General features: G+C 39.7%; 1 protein-coding gene across 1 annotated transcript; it reads left to right on the top strand.

Moving 5' to 3' along the window:
• Window positions 1–8,907: 8,907 nt before the first annotated feature.
• Window positions 8,908–12,073, top strand: LOC136709844 (extracellular calcium-sensing receptor-like). Its single transcript, XM_066685376.1, has 6 exons — window positions 8,908–9,119; window positions 9,206–9,506; window positions 9,664–10,440; window positions 10,570–10,794; window positions 10,875–10,998; window positions 11,160–12,073. The coding sequence occupies exons 1-6, from the start codon at window positions 9,013–9,015 to the stop codon at window positions 12,071–12,073; spliced, it is 2,448 nt and encodes an 815-aa protein (XP_066541473.1). The 5' UTR covers window positions 8,908–9,012.
• The last annotated feature ends 1,469 nt before the right edge of the window (window positions 12,074–13,542 follow it).

Here is a 13,542-nt window from a genome sequence, read left to right as displayed (position 1 = left end):
CCGCTGCTTTCTGTGATTTCAGTATGTGCAGCTCTGCATCCAAATCTGCTTTCTTCTTAAGCTGTTCAGCTTGTTGTTTCAGGATGTTAGCTTCCTGCTCTGCAAAGGACAGCTGGACACGAGCCGCTTCTGCTTTTGCTCGTGCTCTGGTAACAGCAGTAGATGATGATGTAAACCTGCTGGAGCGTAACGAACTAGACGCCTTTGACCTTGTTTCCAGCGTATCATCCATTCTTTCTTTTTCCAGAACTCACTATACTTGATGAGAATGATGCCTTTTTACTATTCTGCCCTCACTGCACACGGATGTCCAGTTATGCAGATAGATAACAGTTCTTCAAAATAAGAGGCAAAAGTTTTCCACCAATGTAGAAAGATTTATTTGACTCTCAAATGAAGGCACTGTAAAACTACAAACACAAGAAAGAACACATTACAACATGCATATATTCACATAACATATTTCTACTATTACATGATATAAATTGGAGATCCAGTATCTCAAAATGTAACTGGCATAGCCACCAGAAAAAGAGTAAATAATGGGTAACATGCATCCCGCTAGCTCGATGCTAACATATAATGGGTTTTTCCATAGACAAGCTAACGCGATTAGCATTGACGAGCGCAACTGTAAGATCTCCAAAAAAGACTACAAACTACATTACATTACTCACTCGACACGAACTTAGAATACACTCATACTTACAGGCATATATTTCCCATGCTCTGTGTAAAAAACAACTTTGCAAACAACGTGGGCTGCTACCAGTTCAGACTCTCTCAAAGTATTTCTTTTTCTACTAAAGAATCTTAGGTTAACAAACCCACCTGCTCCTCCTAATGGGCTAGCGGCGCTACTGCACTCCAGCAGTGGCAGCACACTCAGTATAAGAAATAAAACTGCTTAAACACATTAAGGTACTAGCTAATTAGGTTAAAATACATTCTCAATCTCAGGGCTGGTTTTTGGTGTAATGTAATGTTTTAAATAATAATTCCATAATTTAAATATAATTCCACATACACTAATCCTTTATTAGGCAGTAGCAGTGATTTTGGGCTAGTGATTAATGCACTGTAAAAAATCTTCAAATTTAGTTGATTATACTTGAAATAGAGTGTTGGGAATAGAACTCAATTGTGTGATAGTTCATCTAACTCGAAATGTATTGTTCTGATCAACCTGTAGGCACAACATAAAAAAAATGTGTTGAGAAAATTTGCTTGGAAAAGTTACTGAACAAGATAAACCTGCGCATGCTCAGTGGGAGGTTCGGGAATACGCGCGAAGGACGGTTGACTTCTCTTTGTTGTGGCTCGAAGTTTGGAGAAGTTCAAGATTGAGGTAAATAACTTGTTCACAAAGCATTTTAAAGTTACGTTTCTAGTTTTAACACTATCTTAAATCCATGAATATGTGAGGGAAATTGCCGTGGCATTGTTATATTAGCTAACTTTGCCACCTCGACGGTAGCCATGGAAAGTTTGATTATGAGCCGTTTGTTTCATTTAATCAAATGCCCAATGTAACAGACTCAAACAGGCTGTGTAACAAGCCTGAGCGATTTCTTTTAAGTTCTATTTTGAAAATGTTAAGTTGGCATCTTGTTGGCTGGCTTTTTTCTGTTCCACCTTATATACTGGAGTAGGTAACGTTATATTGAGCCTCCTCAGTGTTTGCTGAGCTGTTTAAGGTAGAACGGAAAATTCAGGAAGCTGTCTACAACAACGCTCATTTAGTCTGATATCATTTATATGAAGGCAGCAGGATGTTATTACAAGATTAAGCCGTAAAAGATACAAAAATAGCCGTATTGTCTGAATCGGTTCAACAGATGCACAGACATGAATCAGTTTGGTAAAAACGTTTCTCATTACTTTTCCACATTAGGAATAGGCTTAAATAGTGTTCAGACCTACTATTTGTTTTTTGTTTTGCTTTTAAAAAGTTTGTAGGTGTCTAACAGCACTAGTACTATACCTAACACTACCTAGCAACGTCTGTTTATCAAAACATTTAGCTAAATGTAAAATATATAATGTGTGTGTGTGTGTAAATAAATTACAAACACATTAAATAACGTTACATCGTTTGTGGTTCTGTAATTGCATTTACAAACTAGACTTGTGTACAATGACAATACTAACACTAATATTGTTTTTTTAAACACTGTTTTTTATTAAGGGAAAAAGGGATACATTAGATGAAGTGGAAAATCTGCTCTTTCACAAGCCAAGACCCAGATGTTTGGTTGAAGCACCACAGAGTACGCCACGGATTCCATGGTACACCCTGGCCCTTTTATCACTCCAATTGTGTGTGTTCCTTTAAAACAGCTGGTTCCTTGAGATGTCATCTTCAAAATGTCATAGTAAAGTATCTACATGTCACCAAAGTTCTACCTTCAAATGTGAGCTTTGTGATTACAAAGATGTTTGCGATATAACCCTGCAGGGCTGAGTGAGGATTCCTTGGATGAAGAGAGAAAGGCAATGAGGGCTGAGATGGATAAAAAGGGTCCAAACATGAGTTGGAGCGAACCTTTTTTTTTTTTTACGGCGGAAGGAGGTTGTTAAGCAGGAACCTTTGGTTGGTCTGGTTCGAGAATGATGGCCAGCACTGTTCTTGGAGAGTCAGGTGAGTAGTGTGTTTGTTTGCTGTACTTGTGACTCTGGCCCATTTCAGCATATTTTTCTTTTTATAGTTTTTGTAGGATTGTTTCACACTGCAAAACCTAGTGTGAATCAATCTGGTTTACTTGTCTAAAATGATACTTAACTTTTTTTCCCCAAACAGTTCCAAAACTCAGCTGTTTGGATTATTTATTTATTTACTTTTTTTTTTTTACTTATTAACCAAGAAGCGTACAGCATTGTCCAACCACAGTAATGTTATTTAAAGGCAACAAGTTTTATCGCACACAACACTTGTCATGAAAACATCCCAAAAGAGGGCTATTTTTTTGGCCTTGGGATGATGGGATGGTTTTAGTCTGGATCCCTGCATAACTATTATCAACTGAACCAGTGTTTGTCTAGAAATGTACAGGCTCTGTACATAATGACTGATAATCTGTATTCTCTATTGTTTACTCTTCTCTCTCTCTAGATATGCAGTGAGTTTCGCAGAATAACTGCCATCAACCTGAAGAGTCAGTTGCATGGTGCACTGGACACGTGCCAAAACTCCTTAAACTGTACAGGAATAGATTGGCAGCCTTTGGAGGAGATGTGCAGGCCATTCTTGATAATCTAGATGAAAAGGTTTGTTGCTTATTTTAAGCACATTTGTTGCTACTGCATTTCAACATGATTGGGGCATAGGGATTGGAGGCCGAATAGACTACAGGTCATAGTGTGAAGGCTGTATAGTGTTGTATAATTATTCAATTTTGCCTTCAAATTTATTGCATTCAAAATTATTGTACAGTATTTCTAACTCACTTTTTTTTTTAATAATTGCCATTTTTTTCCCCTTTTAGACATCGGTTATATTGAAAACGGTAGAAGCCTATTTACTGAGAGAAAAAAAATAAACAAAAGCATGTGAAGTAGTTTATATTTGGAGCTGTGAAGTTAGTTAAATTTTTCAAAATTAACTATGAACATGAACTAATTCATTTTCTTTATGTAATTATGTAAAGATGGACTGCAGTAAGAAAACTAGTGGGGCAGTGAATAATGCAGGTGGGCAGGGAGAAAAGCAGATAGGAGGTTAATTCAAGTTTAGATGAGATCTTTAGCATCAGTTGTAGCATAATCGTTTGTAATATAACCTGATAATCTTTTACATTTGAAGTTCTGTAGTTAATGAATCTGCATGCATAACCAGTTTAGGTTTTCATTCAATATTTTTGTAGAAAATATATTGAAGAGAAACAGAACATGTACATAATCTCTATATGTTTAATTATAGAGCTGGAATTCAACAAGGAGTACAACTGAGGTGACTACACTTGAGTGTTTTTTCACTACACTGCACATCCTGAAGATCCCTGTTGTCCAGGCTTCCAGAGATGAGGATATGGCTGATATTTCCATCATTGTTGAGGGCAGTGAGGTATTGACAAAGCGTGACAACACAGCAGAGGCTTGCAAACTGTTGATCAAACTGATGTGTGCCATGAATAAGTGTCAAATGTGTACTATTGTTATATGGCCTTAGCATAGTATATTTGTAAAGAAAAGTCTGAATTTAAATGGCAGTTCTTAGGGTGTAAAACCAATTGTTTTATTTTATTATTATTATTTTTTTTAAAAACAGTATTTGAATGTTAATTGGATTTAGGAAATCATCCATCCATCCATCCATTATCTGTAACCGCTTATCCAATTTAGGGTCGCGGGGGGTCCAGAGCCTACCTGGAATCATTGGGCGCAAGGCGGGAATACACCCTGGAGGGGACATTTAGGAAATCATGACACTGCCAATTTCAATGCCAGTTACAAATATATTTTCTATGTATTGATTTTATGTACTATTTGTATACATTGCAATTGCTGTATGTTTCCATTGTTTAAAGGTTTTCATATGTTGTCATTGTGGTGGTACCCTCAATTGTACATATTTGTACATTTAATGAGGGAACATGATTATATTATAATTGTAGATTTTAAAATGTGTTGATTTCATAAACCCTGTTTCATCTCCAGGACTTTTATGTTTTTTGTTATATGACATTTCCATAATGAAATACTACAAACGTGTCTCCTACCTGAGAAGAGAATACAATGTACCTTTAAGTAACAAAACTGGACTTTTAAACACCTGTACCTTTTAGTGACCAATAATGAACCTTTTTCTTTTTTTTCTGAGTGTAAGTTATTTAATAAAGCAATAATTTCACCATGAACCTGATTGTACCCTTTTCTGAGGGAAGGGAAGGGAGGTGTGTGTGTGTGTGTGTGTGTGCGTGCGTGCGTGCGTGCGGCGTATAGAAATAAACTATTAAAACCGATAATGAGCCATATCTGGGCAGAGTCTGGCACTAATGGCGTGCTTCTGGCTCAAACTCGGCCGTGGTCCGGTTATCGCGATTTAGTTATGGCTTGCCGGACTAGGGCCGAGTCATTTGAGCCGCGCCTCAGCCACAACACTCGGCCGAGTCTGGGCCGAGAGTTTCCCAGACTCGGGCCAGAACTATCGGCCCACTCTAAGGCCGTAAATCACGGCCGAGACAATGCCGACTACGCGTGCCGGCATCGGGCCGAGTGTTTTTGTTCCGGCGTGCGTGATACGGCCCGAGTGTGGGCCGATACAATTTTACTAGCTGGGAACTGTACATATATAGAGGGGATCTTCTACAACCATTTCTGTGTATATCTCGCATTGTTATGGAACCGAAGCTTAACACTGTCGTCATATAATATATGTCGTTATAAATAATAGTAAAATATATGTAAATACATGAAATAAGCAGTGTGTGTTTTGCCTCATTAAAGTGATTTGAAATAAAAAAAAATAATCATAATGACTTGTTAACTTTAGTCAAATCTATTATTGCATGCATGTAGTAAGAGACATACGCGCTTAAACGTGGGCTTCTGATTTTCTATCTGTTCTGAAGCAGACGTTATGTTATCTGTAATTAAAACAACAACGTTAGCAGAGACAAAATGCGCAGAGATCCTGACGTGGAAGCTTAGACTTTATCGACAGTAATTAGAGAGGAATAACACACATATCAGCCATCAGTTTTCCAGGCTTGAACCAACTCTTTTATTCCCGCTCACTGGTTCATACCACATGCCAAAAACAATACACCTCATTGGCTGTCGGCGTCCTCTGCCACATTAACGCTTAACACAAATAACTTGTCTGTAGATAACAGGAAACAAACATGCCTTTTTGCACAATTGAGAGCACATCTGTCAACACCCTCACTTGCTCTCACATTGTAATTCTTTCAAATAACAAAAACATGATGTTTCTTACTTTACACTGTGTATACTATTACACGATCAACCTCCAAAAATAAACCTTTCAAACTTAACCAGCTTAACTCTTGTAGCAGGTTTTGTCATTACATCTGCTGCCATCTCATCTGTTGGACAATAACTCAAAATGATTTTCCCCTCATTCACAGTTGACCTTACAAAATGATATTTTATATCAACATGCTTACATCTCTGTCTGTTAGCAGGATTCTTTGCCAACGCTATCACACCCTGGTTATCCTCATAAACCTTAGATGGTGCATATTGCTTGTGTAAACACAATGGTCAGCAGGGTTCTGCACAAAGTTGTTTTCACTCAAATACTCATGTAACATCCTATTCCAATTTCTGCCTGATGGTTTTAGCCCATATAGTGACTTTTTCAACTTACACACCAATCTCTTATCTGTGTCAGATACCACCTCATAACCCTCTGGCCTGACCCTATGTATATCTCACAATTTACTGGCACATGTAGGTAGGCAGTTTTGACGTCCATTTGATGCAAAATCATGTTTTCTTGCGCTGCCTTTTGCATTAACACTCTGATACTGGTCAGGTTAGCAGTAGGAGAAAATGTTTCCCCATAATCTACACCCATCTTCTGACTGTATCCTTTGGCTACATATCGTGCTTTGTAATTTTTGGTTCCATCAACGTTGTTTTTGATTGCATATACCCATCTGCCCCCACTGCTTTCTTACCCTCTGGCAAGGTGGTTAAGGTAAACGTGTTATTCTTAGAGTCAGATGAGGTTACTGCTTCTCTGAATGTCAGGGGTATGTTACACATGACTCTGTAACACTAATCCATGTTAGTCTGTACTTGATCACCACTGTCTTCACCAGTTACATATTCACTCAAATTTTCTGGCTTTTTCCTCACTCTGGAAGGGTAACGTGCAACCTCATGGTTGATCTCATGCTCTTGTGACTGGCTGTTCACCTCAGGCATGGTTACTGGAAGCTGACATTGAGCATCAGTATTTCCTCCAGTCTTGCTAGCCCTGTTTTGTACCTCAAAGTCATCATCATCGCCTGGTATCATGTGAGTTTGTGTCTCTCTCTCTCTACAGTTGTTCTGGTAACAAATTTCACCAGTCTGTGCTTCTGTACCTTCCCACTGTCAGGGTAGTAGACCATGTAAGCTGGACTATTCTTGTCATACCCGACAAAAACTCCCTTCTCACCTCTCGAGTCCAGTTTCTTCTTGTTCTGTCTGTAAACATAACACACTGTCCCAAATCTCTGCATCTTAGAAAGGTTTGGTCTTCTTCCTGTCAGCATTTGATATGGTGTCTGTTTTGTGCGTTTGTTAAAACATCTGTTCCTCACCACAGGCACACACACATTAACTCACGGACACTTTTGAGTCACCAATCCACCTGCAACGTGTGTTTTTGGACTGTGGGAGGAAACCGGAGCACCCGGAGGAAACCCACCCAGACACGGGGAGAACACACCAACTCCTCACAGACAGTCACCCTGAGCGGGAATCGAACCCACAACCTCCAGGTCCCTGGAGCTACCTGCTGCGCCACCGTGCCGCCTCATCTTCTACCTGAAAAGGAAAAATCAAAGCATCTTCTAGTGACTCAGATAATGACTGTCATTCATTCATTCATTATCTGTAACCGCTTATCCAGTTCAGGGTCGCTGTGGGTCCGGAGCCAACCCGGAATCATTGGGCGCAAGGCAGGAGCACACCCTGGAGGGGGCGCCAGTCCGCAGATGATGACTTGTCTTTCAGATTTCACTCCTATGCATTAACCAATGGTGGTTTTATCAAACCCTAAAACATAACGTGTGTTTAGGACCACCTATAATATACATTTTATTACATAAATACAGGTGCCTTTTACTTAAGTGTTTCAATAAACTTAAATCCAGAAAGTGTTACATCTGGATACGCCAGAGATTTTGGTGCTGTGATGCATGTTTTACATTTAATGAAGTGTGAAGGAAGCAGTTCATTTAGTTTAATCACTTGTGGACATGGTCCTGCATGCACATAACCCCAGGTTTTGTGTATAACAATGAACCATATAAAAATGTGAATTCCAAATGTTGATCACATACTGTGACCATGAGTTGCATTTATCTGTCTGTCATCTTCCACAAGTACCAGGGCCTGAGTACAGTGTGAATATGTGCATTTTTAAAATAATAAATGGCCACATTGACCTTAATGGTTAGGTGTAAGACACTATTTCATTAAAATAGCAACAGCAACACAGACCAGTGAGAGCCGTAAAAGCAGAACTGCCTAAGGTCAGTAAAATACAGATGAAGGGAGGTGTTTATCTGATAAAATTTGTGTTTTAGTGGCTCATTAGAGAAAGGGAGTGGGGAAAAGGCTTGGTATTTAACCCTAGTTGTTTGGTACGTGATTTCCCATTTTGTTTTATTAATTCACTTTTCTCTCCTGTTCTAAAAATGGTCTCCTCCACTCAGTGACCTGAGAAGCACAGAGAGATCAGGTATTATCTTCAGGCTTTGTGGGCACAATATTTTTTTTAATCATGTCTGAGGATCTGTCGCTGGTTCAATTCTACTATTCTGGTATTTAGATTTGTACAATGTTTGCATGACAAGGACATACATATATATGATAATATTTAACCTATAATTTTTGCAATTCTTTCAAAAATATGTATACATTTTTAAATAAGGAAAACCCCGTAGAAACAGACTTCATCACATAAACCATGAACAGGAACTTAATATTATACTTGAAATATTAACTCATTCTGTACACCAGTACTGAAAATAATTGCAGTAAGGGAAAAAAACAACAATCAGTGCCACTGTGATTAATATACAATACAAAATCACGCCTCCTGCACCCAGCTCACACCCCTGTGACTTGGACATCATGATGATGTAGATATTTAAAGCACTGCATGACAGTCATTAGAAAGAACTGGGAAGTTCTGAATATGCAATGCAGCTCACTTTAAGTCTGGTGATATTTGTATCAGTGCTGTGGATAAGTGGGCTCAGTCCTGCAGTGTGTAACGCTGACACAGTCACATGTAAGCTGTGGAATGAGCCTCAGTTATCTGCAATTTATATGAATGGAGACTTTGTGGTTGGAGGGATTTTCTCCATTCATACCTATATGAGAACAGAACAAAACACCTACACCAGGATCCCACTACCACCACAGTGCTCGGGGAGGTCTGTGCATCTGTCTGTCAGACATATGATTATGTTGAACACGTGCAGACATCATTGTCTAATTCTGTGTTGTCTGTCTTATACAGTATGGATTTCAGAGAATTGCACTTTGCTCGTGCCATGGAGTTCGCCATCAAGGAGATCAATAACAGCACAGATCTGCTGCCGGGAATCACGCTGGGCTACCAGATATATGACTCATGCGCAGCAGTGCCCATGGCGGTCAAAGTTGCTTTCCAGGCTGTTAATGGCATGGAACGATTTTTTAATGATACATCTGTGTGTGCAAAGTTTGATGCAGCTGCTGTAACTGCTCTCATAGGAGATGCAAATTCCACCCCGACGCTTAATGTGGCCAGAATACTCGGTCTCGTTGGAATTCCACAGGTGAATATTGTATACTCAGATGTGTATAAATGTTATTTTTCTCATGAGGGATATTGAGATAAATATATTAACTTTAATGTTTTAACTTGCCCATGTTTTATGGATTTAGTAATAGCTCACGTATAATATGTGCTCCTGTTTCTATATTGAAAAACAGGTCAGTCATTTTGCAACCTGCGCGTGTCTGAGCGATAAGCGTCAGTACCCTTCCTTCCTCAGAACCGTGCCAAGTGACCACCACCAAGCGGCAGCGCTGGCCAGAATGGTGAAATGTTTTGGCTGGACATGGATTGGAGCAGTGCGCAGTGACTCGGATTATGGGAATTACGGAATGGCCTCGTTTCTAAAGGCTGCGCAGGAGGAGGGGATCTGTGTGGAGTACTCGGAGGCCTTTTACAGAACAGATTCGCGCAGTAAAATAGAGAGAGTGGCGAACGTCATCCGCAGATCAACAGCCCGAGTAATAGTAGCGTTTATGGCCTCGGGCGAAATGCGAATTTTATTAGAAGAACTGGTGAGAAATCCACCGCGTCCTCTTCAGTGGATTGGCAGTGAGACGTGGATCATGAACACAGAGTTTCTGCGCTTTAATATTTGCGCTGGGGCCATAGGGTTCGGTGTTCCCCACTCAGTGATCCCAGGGCTCCGGGAGTTTCTTCTAGACCTCTCCCCAGCTCAAGCCCTTAAGTCGCCGCTGTTAACGGAATTCTGGGAGAGCTCGTTCAGCTGTAGCCTGACGGGTTCCCCAAAGGGCTCGCGGGTATGTCACGGTAGCGAGGACATCCGCGCGCTGCAGAACACGTACACAGACACGTCACAGCTGCGCATCACTAACATGGTGTACAAAGCTACATACGCCATAGCGCATGCCATCCACGGTGTTATCTGTAATGACACGCAGTGCGACAAAAGCATTAAGTTCGCACCATGGCAGGTATAAAAACTATAATCATTTGTAAAATATACATTAATGTATCCATGAATAAAAATCAATTTATTAAATTGATATATTTAGGCATGCAAACATTAAATTCCTATTTTTAAATGGTGATTAACACTACAGGTACTTGACCGGCTCAAGAGAGTTAACTTTACCACAAAGAATGGTTATCAGGTCATGTTTGATTCCAATGGTGATCCTGTGGCTGTCTATGAGCTCATAAACTGGCAAGTTCAAAAAGATGGGGCTTTGGATTTTGTGACCGTGGGCGAATATGACTCCTCCAAACAAAAGGGACAAGAGTTCAGTATTAACAAAGCTATCAGCTTTGTGGGGGGGCAGACAGAGGTACTGTACTCACTGACAACAGCAAGAATCACATTAACATACTATAATTAAGATCTGAATTTGTCTGTTGTCTTTCACAGGTGCCAGTGTCTGTGTGCAGTGACAGTTGTCCTCCTGGGACTAGGAAAGCTGTAAAGAAAGGAAGGCCAGTCTGCTGCTATGACTGTATACCATGCGCAGAAGGAGAGATCAGTAACAGGACAGGTTTGCTATCACAGTACATTGAATGAAGATTTTACCACTCTCAGCCAATACTGAGATTTCCAATCAAGGGAAATCTTGAAACAGTTGCTTATCCTTTCATAGATTCAATAGTTTTATTATATATAGTCTAATATGGAGTTCTGAATATGCTTTTCCTCTAGACTCCTTGAACTGTATGCAGTGCACCCCTGAGTTCTGGCCCAATGCCAAGCGAAACAGCTGCCTCTCAAAGCCTGTGGAGTTCCTGTCCTGGGATGATAATCTGAGCATCGTATTGACAGCATTCTCTGTGGCTGGGGCTTTGACAGCTGTGTGTGTGTCTGCAGTCTTCTACAGATATAGAACTTCTCCTATTGTCAGAGCCAACAACTCAGAGCTGAGCTTCCTGCTGCTCTTCTCACTGGCTCTGTGTTTCCTCTGTTCACTTACTTTCATTGGTCAGCCCTCTGAGTGGTCCTGCATGCTTCGACACACAGCATTTGGCATCACCTTTGTTCTCTGCATCTCCTGTGTTCTGGGGAAAACAATAGTAGTATTAATGGCCTTCAGGGCTACACTTCCAGGCAGTAATGTCATGAAGTGGTTTGGGCCTCCACAGCAGAGACTCAGTGTTCTTGCCTTCACTTTCATACAGGTTGTTATTTGTGTAGTTTGGTTAACAATATCTCCTCCATTCCCCTTCAAAAACTTAAAGCACTATAAGGAGAAGATCATTCTGGAATGTGGCTTTGGTTCAGCTGTAGGATTCTGGGTTGTACTGGGTTATATAGGATTCCTGGCTTTTTTCTGTTTTGTTTTGGCTTTTCTGGCTCGAAAGCTGCCAGATACCTTCAATGAAGCAAAGTTCATCACATTCAGTATGCTTATATTCTGTGCAGTTTGGATCACCTTTATTCCAGCTTATGTCAGCTCTCCTGGAAAGTTCACTGTTGCTGTGGAGATATTTGCAATTTTGGCCTCAAGCTTTGGTTTAACTATTTGTATTTTTGCTCCCAAATGTTTCATAATCATGTTTAGGTCAGAACAGAATACCAAAAAACACCTCATGGGCAAGGTGCCCTCCAAGTCTCTTTGAGAGCTTCACAAAGGTTTATTAGATATCAATATGCTATAGCACCATAACATGTTTGTGTATATATTTTCACCAATGCATTTTTTAAATCAGCCATATTTGTAAGCTGTTATGTGTTAGTACTTCATTTTGTTAGTGGGAGGTTTGTTTTACTGATAAAACAAGATACAAGTTACTGTCCTGGCATTAAGTAAAATAAAGACAAATGTAATTTTTTCCCCAAAATTTACTCTAACAGAGGAATCTGAAGTAATTGTCATCATACTTCCATTTATTATATTATAGTGTGGATTTAGACCTGGGTGAAACGGACAAAAAAGTGTTTGTAATTACTTATCCAGTTCAGGGTTGTGGTGGGTCCGGAGCCTACCCTGAATCACTGGGGGCAAGGCAGGAACACATCCTGGAGGGGGCACCAGTCTTTCACAGGGCAGCACAAACTCACACATAAGGAAATTTTGAGTCACCAAACCATCTACCAACATGTGTTTCTGGACTGTGGGAGGAAACCGCACCTGCAGGAAACCCATGCGAACACGAGGTGAACACACCAAACTCCTCACAGAGAGTCACTCAGAGCAGGACTTGAACCCACAAACTCCAAGTCCTTGGAGCTGCGCAACCGTGCTGCCTGTTATCACAATATATTGATTGATATAGGGTTTGGGTTAGGGTTATTTTGTAACATTTCAAAAGAAAATCCTTCTAAAATGTGTGTAGAATAGATGCATCAAGTGTTTTCAATTATTTTAATATTATGTAGTATTCAAATGTCTATCGGAATATTATATATATACAGTATGCAAATTCTTCCAATCCTCAAGAAAAAAATGTTATTAGAAATATGTAAATTTACATTTTGATTATCCTGCTGATGGAAAAATTAGGACAAGAGGTCAATAGTTGAGCATATGAAGAGTATAAAGATCCACTTATTCATAGGTCAGGCATGGGACATTTCCCCAGAGGCAAGAATATAGAGACATGTGACTGTAATAAATAAATAATATAGAGATTCATGTGACTGTTTAAAACAATAAGTCTTATGGCAAAATATTAAATTGGTCATAGTATGTAAAAAGGGATACTTGAGTTCATGACTCCGGCATGAACTATGTAGAAAAAAAGAATGGTGTGTGGAACAGCATGGGACAGGCTGGTACTGCATGATACAAGGTATTTAAAAAAATAAATAAATTCACATGATTTGGAGATAATGGTAGCTTATAGAAAACAACCTTGTTAAAAAATAGGCGGGGCGAGATGATCTCACCCCTAAAGATGCCTATATAACCTGTGTTTTTCCTTGTTTTATTGTGAGGCCTTTCCGGATGCTCTCCAATGCTTTAAGATAATAAAGGAACCTGCTGAGTCTTCCAAAAGGTTGACTTCCAGTATTTCTTTAGACTAGAATCTTTTATTTGGACTTATTGTTTCAAGTATTATAGTTAGACTAGCTACGAGATCAACAC

This window comes from Hoplias malabaricus, chromosome 11 (assembly GCF_029633855.1).
Source record: "Hoplias malabaricus isolate fHopMal1 chromosome 11, fHopMal1.hap1, whole genome shotgun sequence".
Lineage (NCBI taxonomy): Eukaryota > Metazoa > Chordata > Actinopteri > Characiformes > Erythrinidae > Hoplias > Hoplias malabaricus.
Note: the sequence above shows the minus strand (reverse complement) of the source record. Positions and strands in the feature narration are given on the sequence as shown.

Excerpts from the sequence above, each read along its gene's own strand:
- LOC136709844 (XM_066685376.1), top strand. The coding sequence starts at position 9,013 with ATGAATGGAGACTTTGTGGTTGGAGGGATTTTCTCCATTCATACCTAT. Across the intron at positions 9,120-9,205 it reads CCACCACAGTGCTCGGGGAG|TATGGATTTCAGAGAATTGC; the intron begins GTCTGTGCATCT and ends TGTCTTATACAG. Across the intron at positions 10,795-10,874 it reads TTGTGGGGGGGCAGACAGAG|GTGCCAGTGTCTGTGTGCAG; the intron begins GTACTGTACTCA and ends TGTCTTTCACAG.